Source organism: Sinocyclocheilus grahami, unplaced genomic scaffold (genome assembly GCF_001515645.1).
Source record: "Sinocyclocheilus grahami isolate Dianchi unplaced genomic scaffold, SAMN03320097.WGS_v1.1 scaffold16.1, whole genome shotgun sequence".
Taxonomy (NCBI): domain Eukaryota; kingdom Metazoa; phylum Chordata; class Actinopteri; order Cypriniformes; family Cyprinidae; genus Sinocyclocheilus; species Sinocyclocheilus grahami.
The window spans coordinates 4566265-4581106 of record NW_015505195.1 but is presented as its reverse complement, the minus strand read 5'-3'; the positions used below and the strand labels follow the sequence as shown (position 1 = coordinate 4581106).

The 14842-nt window shown below is 39.2% G+C and overlaps 1 protein-coding gene across 1 annotated transcript in view; it reads left to right on the top strand.

Moving 5' to 3' along the window:
* The first annotated feature begins 11003 nt into the window (after positions 1–11003).
* The window catches only part of LOC107550066 (nephrocystin-4), a 61643-nt gene continuing 57804 nt past the window's right edge, over positions 11004–14842 (top strand). Inside the window, exon 1 of the mRNA XM_016231296.1 lies at positions 11004–11133. Within this exon, the coding sequence (XP_016086782.1) occupies positions 11041–11133 (93 nt within the window). The 5' untranslated portion in view covers positions 11004–11040. The remainder of the gene's footprint in view (positions 11134–14842) is intronic.

Genomic DNA, 14842 nt, shown 5'->3' with positions numbered 1-14842 from the left:
ACTGTATATATATATATTAGCAGATATGGACTTTTTTGGTTTTGGCTTAACTTTTCATTTTAAAAGAGAATTTATTAATTTACACTTATTTGTTCACCCATGTCCCATAAGCACAGATGGTTTAGCACATTCTGTAAAGAGTTACATCACCACTGTTGGTGTCAAATCCCAAGCGCCCAATTTCAGACTCTCACAGGATTTCACACTTGTCAGTCGCTTATCTTATAAAAATCAGTTACCAAAAACAAGAGTGAATCATAAAAAGTGTCTGGTTTAACATAAGGCAGCTTATGGCCTTCTCATCCAAGCATCTGGTAATTGTATTTGAGGAGGTTTAGATCAGACAAAGGAGCACAAATGTGCAGCAGTCATTGCAAATGAGAATCTGTCATTCAGTTTCCTTATACTCTGGCCCTGTTTACACCCACTGTTAACATCCATCTTAGGTGAACCGATCACAGGTGGTCAGATGAGAAGATTGTCAGTTACACCTGTTAGTTCCCTTTCAGTCTTATTTATATACAGTATATATATATATGACAAATTAAGAGCTGAATTAACATTGCTTTATATTCTGAAATGTAAAATAAATATTTAATGAAATTAATATAAAACATCAATTTGTAAATGCACCAGGGTGCAGGCACTTTTAGTGTTTATACATGAGATGAGATACAGTAAGAACATGAACAAAGAAACAAAGTAAAACAAACTGACAAATACAATAAAACAAATATACAAATGAAATGAAATAAACAGTGCTGTAATTTTTCCATGAAGTTCTACTAACATTACTGTTCAGGTAAGTAATAGCCTACAAAAGAAATCTAAAAGTAATCAAATGTAAATGAACACTGCATAGTTTTCAGTGTATGTATTGATAGATTAATGCTTATTAAAGCTATAACGTTATTCAGATTAAGAGCAGATTTGCATTTTGATGGCCCAAGCACCAGTCTGTCACTTTAAGACAATATATTGACACACATCGGATTTTCTCCCAACTGTTCTCCTCCACTTAAGACATAAACTTTGTTTAAGTAAATACTCTCCAAGCCGACCATTTTGACATTTTTGTGTGTATTTGATCGATTGGACGTGCACCTGAAGCTCAAAGTGTAATTTTGTCCGTTTGGAGCACGCCGTGCGCACACATTTCAGCCTGAGGAACAGCGTCTCTTGTGCGGATTGTGCTGTCATCATTTTATTATCAAACATTTCCCGCAATTTAGCAACAGTAAAGACGGCATTTTACAACAATCACCGATTGAGCTGATTCTGATGTTAAGTTTGGGTTTTAGGGAGGAACGAATGCGCACCGCTGTGAAGGGAAAGAGGTTGTGCAATACGAAACGCAGCTAGTTTACCTTTACCTCATGTCTTCTTTTGTATAATCCTTAGAAGCCAAAATCAAAATAAAAAAATAAAATTAGCTTAATAAAACCGCCACAGGCCTAAAGTGTAAGCAGATGTTTGAATGTTTAGTTCTCTCTTCTATCATAATTAAACAGGGCATTCATGTTGCGCGTGCTGAAGCTCCTCCGCGTGGGTGCGATCTCGCTTCTGAATTGCAAATAGCAAAAATGCATCATAGACAAATGTTTGAAAAACATCTGGCGACTCTGGTGAGATAGAATTTGCAAGATAATGTATATATAGCAATAATAAATGTATATGTGTTTTCTTAATTTCTCCAGTACCGATAGCAGAACCGTTAACGTCAGAGCTTATCGATACTCCGGTCTTTCATAATTTAGCCCCGGGACCGATTAAATACCGGGTTTCGGTACCCATCCCTAATCCCGAATGTGATGTTGTAATGTCTCTGAGAATCTGCGCTGGACAGAATCAGAATGACCTTATTGTCGTGTTCTGTTGACCTGAGCAGATGGGCAATGGTTTCTGTGAGTTACGGCAGCATTGCACCATGAAAACTTGAGAAGTCTTGAGGAGGGTTTGCAAACTGAAGAAAGTGGTATTGGCCAGGATGGAGAATGCACCACTATTCTTCAGATAGCACACTGTGTTCAGTTTCACTTCTCACAGAGACTCAAGAGGCTCACGACCCCTGTCCAACTGCAGATCTACGTGGTGTACAAATATACCTAGCCAACTATCAGATCAACATTTTTGGTCTGTTCATTTTAAAGCAGGGATGACCGATCCTGCTCCTGAAGAGCCAACATCCTGCAGATTTTGGTTTCCAGCCTGTCAAAAACACAGTAATCCCGAAGACGTGTGATTAGGTGGTTCAGGTGTATTTAATTAGGATTGGAGTTAAACTCAACAGGACAGTGGCAGGACTTCCCTGAATTTAAAGGATTTTATTTTTTATTTTAATAGTATTTAATGTTAGTTGATTTTATTTACAGTGGGGAAAAAAAGTATTTAGTCAGCCACCAATTGTGCAAGTTCTCCCACTTAAAAAGATGAGAGAGGCCTGTAATTTTCATCATAGGTATACCTCAACTATGAGAGACAAAATGAGAAAAAAAAATCCAGAAAATCACATTGTAGGATTTTTAAAGAATTTATTTGCAAATTATGGTGGAAAATAAGTATTTGGTCAATAACAAAATTTCATCTCAATACTTTGTTATATACCCTTTGTTGGCAATGACAGAGGTCAAACGTTTTCTGTAAGTCTTCACAAGGTTTTCACACACTGTTGCTGGTATTTTGGCCCATTCCTCCATGCAGATCTCCTCTAGAGCAGTAATGTTTTGGGGCTGTCGCTGGGCAACACGGATTTTCAACTCCCTCCAAAGATTTTCTATGGGGTTGAGATCTGGAGACTGGCTAGGCCACTCCAGGACCTTGAAATGCTTCTTACGAAGCCACTCCTTCGTTGCCCGGGTGGTGTGTTTGGGATCATTGTCATGCTGAAAGACCCAGCCACGTTTCATCTTCAGTGCCCTTGCTGATGGAAGGAGGTTTTCACTCAAAATCTCATGATACATGGCCCCATTCATTCTTTCGTTTACATGGATCAGTCGTCCTGGTCCCTTTGCAGAAAAACAGCCCCAAAGCATGATGTTTCCACCCCCATGCTTCACAGTAGGTATGGTGTTCTTTGGATGCAACTCAGCATTCTTTCTCCTCCAAACATGACAAGTTGAGTTTTTACCAAAAAGTTCTATTTTGGTTTCATCTGACCATATGACATTCTCCCAATTCTCTTCTGGATCATCCAAATGCTCTCTAGCAAACTTCAGATGGGCCTGGACATGTACTGGCTTAAGCAGGGGGACACGTCTGGCACTGCAGGCTTTGAGTCCCTGGCGGCGCAGTGTGTTACTGATGGTAGCCTTTGTTACTTTGGTCCTAGCTCTCTGCAGGTCATTCACTAGGTCCCTCCGTGTGGTTCTGGGATTTTTGCTCACAGTTCTTGTGATTATTTTGACCCCACGGGGTGAGATCTTGTGTGGAGCCCCAGATCGAGGGAGATTATCAGTGGTCTTGTATGTCTTCCCTTTTCTAATAATTGCTCCCACAGTTGATTTCTTCACACCAAGCTGCTTACCTATTGCAGATTCAGTTTTCCCAGCCTGGTGCAGGTCTACAATTTTGTTTCTGGTGTCCTTTGACAGCTCTTTGGTCTTGGCCATGGTAGAGTTTGGAGTGTGACTGTTTGAGGTTGTGGACAGATGTCTTTTATACTGATAACGAGTTCAAACAGATGCCATTAATACAGGTAACGAGTGGAGGACAGAGGAGCCTTTTAAAGAAGTTGTTACAGGTCTGTGAGAGCCAGAAATCTTGCTTGTTTGTAGGTGACCAAATACTTATTTTACAGAGGAATTTACCCATTAATTCTTTAAAAATCCTACAATGTGATTTTCTGGATTTTTTTTCCTCATTTTGTCTCTCATAGTTGAGGTATACCTATGATGAAAATTACAGGCCTCTCTCATCTTTTTAAGTGGGATAACTTGCACAATTGGTGGCTGACTAAATACTTTTTTGTGACCAAATACTTATTTTACAGAGGAATTTACCCATTAATTCTTTCAATTCTCTACAATGTGATTTTCTGGATTTTTTTCCCTCATTTTGTCTCTCATAGTTGAGGTATACCTATGATGAAAATTACAGGCCTCTCTCATCTTTTTAAGTGGGATAACTTGCACAATTGGTGGCTGACTAAATACTTTTTTGCCCCACTGTAATACAGTTATGATGTTGAATTTAATTGTAATTGATTTGATTTGGCTTCAATTTGATTCAGTTTTGATTTAATTTAATTTGATTTGATTCAGTTTTGATTAAGATTTAATTTGATTTGGGTTAGGTTCTGTTTAGATTTGACTCTGTTGCTTTGATTTGATTCAATGTGATTCCATTTGATTTTTATTCAGTTTTGATTTGATTTGATTTTTAGTTTGATTCTATCTTGATTTGATTTGATTTTGTTTCTGGAATTGGGCTACAGTGGTCGTACTGTATGTTTTTGATCCACTAAAATTATCTGACTCAAAATAATTATTTGTTTGTGAATCGGATTGCACTTGTTGTTTTTGCATGCAACCCACAAGGTCAATTCAATATAAAGATTTTTTTATTTTATTTTGGCCTTAATTTTACAGAAAACAACCTTTATTTGTATCACAGCCAGCAATCTCAAATTTTCACCTCAACTTTCAGCTCAAGTTTTATTTATGTAGCGTATTTAAAAACTACAGAGTTGACCAAAGTGCTTCACAAGTAGAAAAATGTAAAAAAAAAAAGTAAAATGACAAGGCTACATAACGTCTCTAGGTTACGTATGTAACGTCTAGGTTACTTGTGTAACCCTCGTTCCCTGAAGGAGGGAACGGAGACGTTACATCAGTGACTGACGAATTGGGATCTCGCCCGAGAGCCCAATCACCTTCGAGTGTTAACTAAACAAGCCAATGACAGTTGACGTGCGTGTTTCGCCACGCGCACCCCGCCCCGCGGGTATAAAAGGAGAGCGCGTGCAAACGCACATCAGTTTTTTGCTGAGGAGCCAAGACTACGTGCCCCGGCCGTACAGCGGTGGTACAGCAACTGTGGCGACGGAACGTAACGTCTCCGTTCCCTCCTTCAGGGAACGAGGGTTACACAAGTAACCTAGATGTTCCCATTCAGTCAGTCACGTTCTACGTTACGTCAGTGACTGACGAATTGGGATCTGTATGGAAAACGCCACTATTGCTGACCCCCTCCAGTGCCCTGCGGAAGCCGGCAAGTCCCCCCACACCAGCTGGGGCGGAAGATAGGACAGCGGCTAGGCAGAGGTGTCCGCCACTGCTGTTCCATACAGTGGTACATTGGATAACACTGGGAAAGCGTACCCAGTTGGGACGCTACGGAAGCCACATCCCGCACATAGGAGGTATCATGTGGAATTACACATATGGACTGGCCCAGGGCAGTACTACATATGGATGTCTCAGCGGTAGACTCAACCCGCCTGGGGTGAGATCACTACACTGGGCCAGTATGAGCCAGTCGTCGAGATAGTTGAGAACGCGAATGCCCGCTTCCCTCAATGGAACGAGGGCTGCCACCACGACCTTGGTGAAGACACGAGGCGACAGGGATAGCATGAAGGGGAGGACCTTGTACTGATATGCTCGCCCTTTGAAAGCAAAGTGGAGAAACGGTCTGTGTCGAGGGAGAATCGAGACATGAAAGTACGCGAGAGGCAGTGATCATGACCATCAGATGGAGGCAGGAAACGACCACATCCAGAAACGCACGAGCGGGAAGCCATCTTTAAAAAGACGCCCGTCGCTCATAAAGCTCTTTTAGCCGGAAAAACACTCTTTTAGAGAAAGCGCTGAAGCGCCCAGGGGAGGTCGCGGCGAGACCGCAGAATAGAAGCTGCAGCCCACCGAGGTTTCAGCAGTCGATTGATGTAGGAGACCACCGATGTGTTGTCTGTGCGGATGATGCCCCCTTAGGTCTGGAAGGAAGTGTGTCAGAGCTCGAAACATGGCCAGCATTTCCCGGCAGTTGATGTGCCACAAGAGATGATGGCCTTCCCACAGACCCTGGGCAGAGCGGCCACTCATGACCGCTCCCCAGCCCGTGAGAGAGGAATCCTTCGTTAGCATTATTTGACGACAAGGAGCTCACCCTGCTCGTGACGTCTCGCTGCTCCATTGGACGGATTTGACACGTGCTTCAGAACGCGGTCACGCAAGGGCGTTCCCAAAGTGAATCTCGACGCAGCTCGAGTTCCTGAAGGGGAAACACACTAATAAATGTTTTAAACTCTAAAAGATACTTCATATGCAAAGTGCATTTAAAATCAGAACAAATATCTCCACTACCTAAGATTGCCCCAATTCAAATACCATGTGCAAAAAAAAAAGAAAAGAAAAAAGAAACACTGAGATCTAAATATTTCCACTTATGGAACTGACTGAATATGAAGTTAAAATTGAGATAAAAATTAGTTTAGTGATAGACAAACACTGAATACATGCAGTCGAGTCTTTATTTGCACTTTAATGGCTGGATAAACTCCTTCCATTTTCAGATGTGTATTGCAAGTTTCCCTGTCTGCAAAAAAAGATTTTGTTGGCTCAAAAACACAAATGTGTTGAATCCAAATTGCTCAGACTTTCTCTCCCTTCAGTAAAGCCTGATTTAACACTTCAGCAAAACAAAAGAAAATAAAGCAGATGCTGTCAGACCTTAAGGACCCTTTAAAATATCCAGTGACACTTCCTAGGCTCCTAGGATGGATCTGGTCCGCATCGATTTTGGTACGGCACTAATTTAGAGGGACACCAATTTGGAAAGGTTGATTCAAGTGCTTTTTTTCACCGACCCTGCTGCCTGTGTTTGTTCTATAAAGCCTGAGTCCCTCGCTTAGTCTGAAAAAGGCTGTCAAGGCTGTGGCACATCTTTCTGATTGATGGGCTGCTCCGTCTCGTTCTCAAATGTTGTCTCTCTTTCACTCACACATGGATTCAGAATGGCATGCACAGAGTGGTTTAGTCATTCTGCATCTTGCGAAGGATGCTATATTTTGTCTAATATCAACCACAGAGTGGGTTTCATAAACGTTTCACACACATTTATTGTGATGTGTTTGCTTTTAAATGAATAGATCACAGCTGTTCCATAACCCAGTGAGCTTCCTTCTGCAGGCAGCATTTTATTAAGGCATCATATGTGCATTCCCAAAGTCAAAGCTATTTTTGGAAAAAATTATATGACAATGTCACATGTATCCTTCATGGAGAAGGAAATAGCATTGCGACAAACGCTATGAAAAAAGTAAATGTAAGTTGGTGAACAATGCTATTTTAGTTATAAGCGGACTAGCAGAAAAAAGTAAAAGTGCTGATATATATAATCAATTATATTTTATATTGTATTATATTATAATGATATTTATATAATTATAACAATATAAATTACCATACATGCCTCCATCTAATAATTTAAACGGGTGTGTGCTATTTATTTATGCTTATTAAAGGGGTCACATGACGTTGCTAAAAAAGAACATTATTTTGTGTATTTGGTGTAATTAAATGTGTTTATGCTGTTTAAGGTTAAAAAAACACATTATTTTCCACATACTGTACATTATTGTTGCTCCTCTATGCCCTGCCTTTCTGAAACGCGTCGATTTTTACATAGCTCATCGTTCTGAAAAGCAAGGTGTGCTCTGATTGGCCAGCTATCCAGTGCGTTGTGGTTGGCTGGATACCTCAAACGTGTGACGGAAATGTTACCCCCCCTTACCATACTGTGATGCCGTCTCCCGGCACGACAAGACAAAACCAATAAAACCCATTACAGACGAGGCATTTGTTGCATCCAGTGGGGACATAATTACTGATTATAGGGACTTATACTGTCTTTTTACACGTTGCGTTGCATCGCTCCACGTAAACATAAAACCATTTCTGCATTTGTGATTGGAGAAACAGCAAACAACAAGCGCTACTCTACACTGCTCAAAACTCGCGTTTGAATCATCAGTGGCAAATTCTTTAAATATGAAAACATACTTACAGGCTGTGAGTCAGAACAGCTGGCATTCAGTCAGGAAACAGTCCTCCATAAAATGCGCTGCACACATCTTAATATTTGGTTTGAACTGTTCTGGAACAGTGTTGTAAATGCAACTTAACCACTGATTTCTAGTTGTGTCCTCTTTTGGAAGGCCAAACAAAGTATTTTCGCTTTCGCAACGAAACAGACACAGCATCTTCATGACATGGCAGAGACGGCAGCAACAATACTACAGCAAGAATAAAAGTTACGCATTCTTTCCTTGCGTAAACATTTGTGCGGTGTTACACAGTGACGTAGACCGCCACACAGTGACGTAGACATGTGGGGGCATGTTTAAATGAGGAATTTTAGGAGGGCGTGGATGAGTCTTAACTTTTAAACATAATATCTCTTTGGGTTTGAGACTTTAATCTTTGCAACTTTAGGGATCTTATCTATTCACGAACAGCTTGTAACACTCCAAAGAGAAAGGAAAACTTGAAATCACATTATACTGTATGACCCCTTTAAATTATTGCTTTCTAACAGTTTTAAATGCAACTCCGTCAAGTTATTGACGCTATTGAGTGAACACTTGGTTTCCAGAAGAAGAAATTATTTTCTTCTTAGAGACATTCCCCCACTGCCATGAAACATATTAAGTTTTAGACTTTTAAATGATTTGTATATGTGCATATTTGTAAATATTGGATTAATTTGAATTATATACTGTATATATATATATATATATATATATATTTACATATTTACATATGAAATATATATGAATTGAATATATGAAATTGTATATATTAGAAAATCCCCATGGAGAAATAAATGTGAAAAATACTGGAACCAAGGTTGAAAATGTAGGCAGTTACTGTTCTGCTCTATTAATGCCCATGGTTTTGAAATAAAATGTTCAAAAAGCACATTTGGATGTGATGTTCTGGTGTACAGTACCTTGTTGTGTTTCTGACTTAAGGTGCTTTAATGCACAAGTCCTGAATAATGCCGCCAGCAATCCTCCTCACATTCCATACACTTTATCTCAGAGTTAGTGAGTTAAAATGCTTGCTTTGGATGCATGCACTCACTCTCTATTTATAGTTAATGCTTTTTAAAAAAGAGCCTTTGTCTCTCTCTCTATCGGTTTCTCTCTCTTTTTCAGGCACCGCTATGCCTCCGTTATTGATTTTATGTTTTTAGTATGCATGAAAGTGAGTGTATGTCAAACAAGAGCTGGCTTTGTGAATATCGACGTGCATGATTTTTATTCTAACCTTGTGCCATTTTTGTTGGCACTGTGTCTGTCAGTAATTCTGCTTTCATGTGGCTCTGTCTTTCTTTCCTCTCCCTTGGTTTTCTTACTTCTCTTTTCGCAGTGATAGGTGTAATAACTCATTGTAGTGAGAGTCATTTGTTTTTGTGTCTGCTGTCTGACGAGGATCACAAATATTGTTGCTATTCATCAGTGCTGCACAATACTGATATCAGTACAATGTAAACTAGGGGTTCCCAACTTTTTTTTTTTTTAACAGAATACGTTTTAAATATTATAAACTTTAATAAAATACAATGATAATTTGTTTTAATTATACGATTTCAAATGTTAAAATATCTTTTATTTTTTTTGCAATTGGGATTTTTTATGAACATTTACTGTTCATGTTTTTTAAATAGCAGACGTGTTTATTCAAATTAATGTACAATGCAACATAACTTGTTGGTTGAAGTGGTGCACTACAAAGTTTCAAGAGGTTCATGAGCCCTCAGTTGGAAAGCCATGATCTTAAATTCATTTTATGCAGTTAGTTGATCAGTCGGTACTGGGCACCGTGAGATTCGAGGCTCACTGTAGTATCTGTATGTGTTTAGGCATTATTGGGGTCAGTGAGTTATAAATTGATGCTGTATTGGGGTCAGTGGAGAAATGCTTTTAGGGTCTGCTGACTGTCAGTGATTTAGGCTGTATTGGAGGCAGTTGAGTCATGAGTTTAACACCGCTGACCTCATCACAGTCATCTACTAGATCACATCACACAGCCTGCAAATCCATCAGCCTTTCTTAAGGGCAGAGAGGTGCTTTACATCAGCAACTAATGGAAGCACTGGAGGAAGTCTTTCAAACAGTAATATCTGACTAAATCTGATTAAAAGCGGCACAGTTACATCACTACACCACTAATGTCTTCATTTAGATAAGTATCAGAGTGCTTTTTATGATTACGATATGATATATTATTGCTCACTGTAATACAGGGATGCAAACCTTTGACCTTTCTGTGAGTTTGGATCGCTTATAATATGCATTTGAAAAAACGCAACACATGCCAACCATTTCCCAAATTTGTAATGAGTATAATAATTATATTAATAATAATAATAATAACAATAGTGTGAATGTTTAAAAAAACTCTTTAAAAATGTTTTAAAAGCACATTTTAAAGCTGATATTTTAAAGAATTTCTTACTGGGGCTTGACCTTTGACGCACTGAATTAATTTATTCACAATAAAATGAATTAATGTAAAAATATTGACAAAATTTGACAATCTCCAAAGACAAAAACTCTACACTAAAAACAGCATATGAGAAACTAGCAACTGAGATGAATAATATCAGAATCTCAAAGCTGATGCAATGGATGACTGCATCAGAAAACTCTTGTATATTGGCATTAAGGTATAATGTTACTTTTGACAACAATAGAGACTCAAAATAAGGCTGGAGGCAAACAGGAATGGTGAAATGCTCAAAGTGAAGAAAGAGAAATTAGGGCTTGTATGAAAATATGTGCATAGTGAGACCCAAAGCCGGATCTGTCACATTTATACCTAAACAGGTTTCTAGTTTCATCCTGCTTTTGTGTTGGCTGGATGTTGGCATTATGTAGATGCCAGCTGCGGGGGATTGTCACACCGTCAAATGCTTCTGCCCGTTGTTTTGTACGATAAATATGTATTAATTTTTTTCTTTCTTTTTTCTCCTTTCTCTGGTTCTGTTGTTCAGCTGTCTCTCTCTCAGCTGGTTGCGACTTCACGCTACCCAACCATGAGCCACACGGTGGGGTCTCCATGGCAACAACAGCTCCCCTCTCTGCTTTCTCCCTCCCCGATGGCATCGGCCCACCAGCTGTCACATGTCATAAGTTTTCCACCCACATATGCACGCACACACTCACATGAACACACAAATGTATAAATGCTCTTTTAAAACAAAGCACAGAGATACATTCATGCAAAGGAATAAAACACCTACACTCAAAACATAATATGGCATTGAAAAAAATCACATACGTTACCTCAGTAAACAGACACCTGTACACCACGAAAACCACAATACACCTGTCGAGAGCAGAAGAAATTTCATATTAAAATAGGGTTTTTAAACTGCAGCTGTTCACTACCATTTTGCAGGTTAAAAACTTTGTATCAAACTACAGAGTACATCTAAGAGCCCCATTAACTGTCCTATTGGTTTGGTGAAATTAGCTGCTCCATGAAAATGTTTCATGCTTGCGAAAGATCTACTGTAAGTGCCACTTTCACATTTTCTTTACCGCAAAAAACTGGAGAGATAGACCAGAACTTTAAAACTTGATCAGGTTCAGTGAGTGTACACCACTATATCGGGAAATCATGCAAATTAGTTTTAAGGTGATTCTTCAGCTCCACATCTCATAATATATCCATCAGTGGTCCAACGGATTGGTTCACTTGAGCTCTGTAATACATTTATATGATTAATGATTCGTATGATCAGCAACATTTTATGTACTGCAAGACTTTTCCACTGTGGAGCTTGAATGTTGTTGTTGTGAAACCGTAGTTTCCCTGATGATACAAGAGTTGGCGATGACATGATACTGCTTTTTTAAGTAAACAATGGAGCGAGTGCACTGTGGAGGAGGATCACATCATATAGAAAGATAAAAGTTCCCAGACTAGCTAAAAAGAAAATTGATTCAGGTAATATTATATGATTTGAGTTAAAGAAAATAGTTCACCCCAAAATTTAAATTTGCTGAAAATGTATTCACCCTCAGGCCATCCAAGATGTATTTGAGTTTGTTTCATCAGCATTACATCACTTGAGAAAGGGTGCCGTGAGTCCAAACTGCTGATAAAAACATCACAGTAATCCACAAGCAGGGGCACATTAATGCACAGGCTTCAAGGGGCTGAAGCCCAGGGGCCTACACTGGAAAGCGTGCCCACTGGCTGCATTGAAATTATATTTTTTGAATAATTATTTATATGGGAGTTTGCAGCAGTGACAACAGCATTCTGTAAACAAACTCATACACTCATTTTCAGCGACTCCCTGGTTGTAGTAGCCTATATAGTGAATGGCTCAGTTTAGCTTCCACCCCACACAGTTTGTATAGTTGGTATGTTCCACGTGTTCCATCGATATACTGTAAGCGGAATGTACAATGCATTCGCTAGTAAATAACCGCAGCGTGAGAGTATGTTTATGTCAACACGCAGATTAACAGAAACACAACACTGCTGTGTGAAAGGAACTGGACCGGACAACGTTCTGTAATGTCATACAGTGAGAGTTCAGTAACTTGCTTGGATGTAATCTGTGTGTCATCTGTGTTCCATAAATAGTGCTGCTTCAAAATCTCAATTTTAAATCTGGGGATGGAAAAATAGGAATTGTCCTATTGCTTAAATGTGATCATTAAACTTTATACGGCTGTGATTTAACTAATTAAACGTGAGCACATCATGTTTCAAAATAAAAACACAGTTAGCTATCACCAAATAACCCACATTTATGCCAACATGCCGTGTTGTTTCGATCTACTGATGATGAATAATGAATATTTTGTGTGATTTATGGTGTTTAAATAATACCTGCAAACACACATTTCAGCCAGGAAAGTTTTGATGGCATTTTCCTTTCATATTACCTCTGTATAATGCCCGTAATAACGTAGTGTTTACTTTATGTAATGGCTATATAATTCTGCTGTTCCACAAGCGCCATCTTGTGGCAAAGAGTGAATTTGCATATATTCACATTTTACGCAGAAGAGTGTTGTGAATGTTAACTGGCACTGCAATGCTGTAGCCCAGGGGCCTTTGGTTATCTTAAGGCGCACCTGTCCACAAGTAACCCATGTGACTCCAGTCTGTCAATTAATTTCTAGTGAAGTGAAAAGCTGCATGTTTGTAATAAACAAATGTATCATTAAGGCTTTTTAACGTTAAACTGTCGCTTCTGGCCAAAATCCATAATAGCACTTTCTCTAGTAAAAAAGTCCATCCCCTATTGCCCTCTCACAATAAAATCCACCAACATGTTTAGAGCCATTTTGAACTGTTTTCTCTAGGTGGATGATCTGTGTATATTTCTTTCCTGATTCAGACAAGACGTCTTTTCACTGGAGAAAGCAATATTATGGATACAGGACTCATATATAAGCTGAAAGCTTATAAATCCATCTTAATTATGGATTTATTTATTACAAACACAAAGCTTTTCTTTTCACAATACATTAATTGGTGGACTGGAGTCGTGTGGATTACTTGTGGATGATTGTGATGTTTTTATAAATTGTTTTATAAACTGCATTGGATCCATTGGTGAGCAAGTGATGTAATGCTAAATTTGAGGAAGCAAACTCATCTACATATTGTATGGCCTGCAGGTGAGTAAATGTTCATCATATTTTGGGTTGAATTATTCTTTTAATGTAATTATTTTAATGTTTAGCTGTTCTTTTAGTGTAATGTACCTTCCTGTGTAAAAATATACTGTATTATACGATAAAACCATCAGTGCATTATTACAGCTGTTCTACAGCATTGCCAGCTAGCCATGCTGAGAAATCAGGACTGGGAACGGTTTGTAATGGCAATGTGCTTTTTTATTTAATGGAAATACAGTGTGGTTAGATGCAGCCTGTATAGAGTGGGTAAATAATATCACACATTTTGCACAAAGATATTCACAGATATTATGTTAATAATGTTTGGGAGCATGTATGTTTATGCCATTGCCTTTAGTCATGCGGTGCATTTGATTTGAGAGGTCTGCACAGGCTTTAAACTGAAGCCCGAACCCGACCCGTACCCGAGATCGTCTGACCCAGCCCGACCCGACCCGAGTGGCACAGTTCAATTTAGAGCCCGAACCTGAAATCTCTTTTTTCCCCCCACAACAAATAGCCAATTAAAAAAAAAAAAGCTGTATTTCACGATTGCATGCAACGGTCAGTAAACAAATACATGTAAAGAAACAGAATCATTAAGGCTCGGCCAGTTCACAAGGCAAAAGAAAAAACACTTACCAGTTATGAAAGTTTATGAACATCAGGTGCCTCGGTCACATAAATTCTGCCGAGTTTTTGAATGGTTGTATACAACAAGACGATAATTCATCGTGCAAATTATGGTCATCTTCTTCAGTTAAGGCTCGTTAGCATTCGGCCTGCTTTAAATCAGACACAGAGATGCAGTGCGGTAAGATCGCATTTATTTGAATTAATTAATTATATCATTTATTTGAATTAGAGAGAGAGAGAGAGAGAGAGAGAGAGAGAGAGATGAAAGTTGCGTGTGTGAACCTGCGTCTGCGCGCCTCTCTCTACAAGCAATGAGGCTTATGCCGAGTTCACACTGCACGATTTTCAAACTCGTCAGATCGCCGTTGTTTTCACACTGCGTGACTATCTGGGGCCAGCATTCAGTTGCTGCTGTGTTCACATTGCACGATGGATCGGCGACAGGGGGTTTCACACTGCATGACTTCACAATAGGAAGAATCGCTGACAGCTCTGTCTGGTCCACAAACTACGTTTCACAACAAAACACACGCGAGAAGTGATAAGGAAATAACG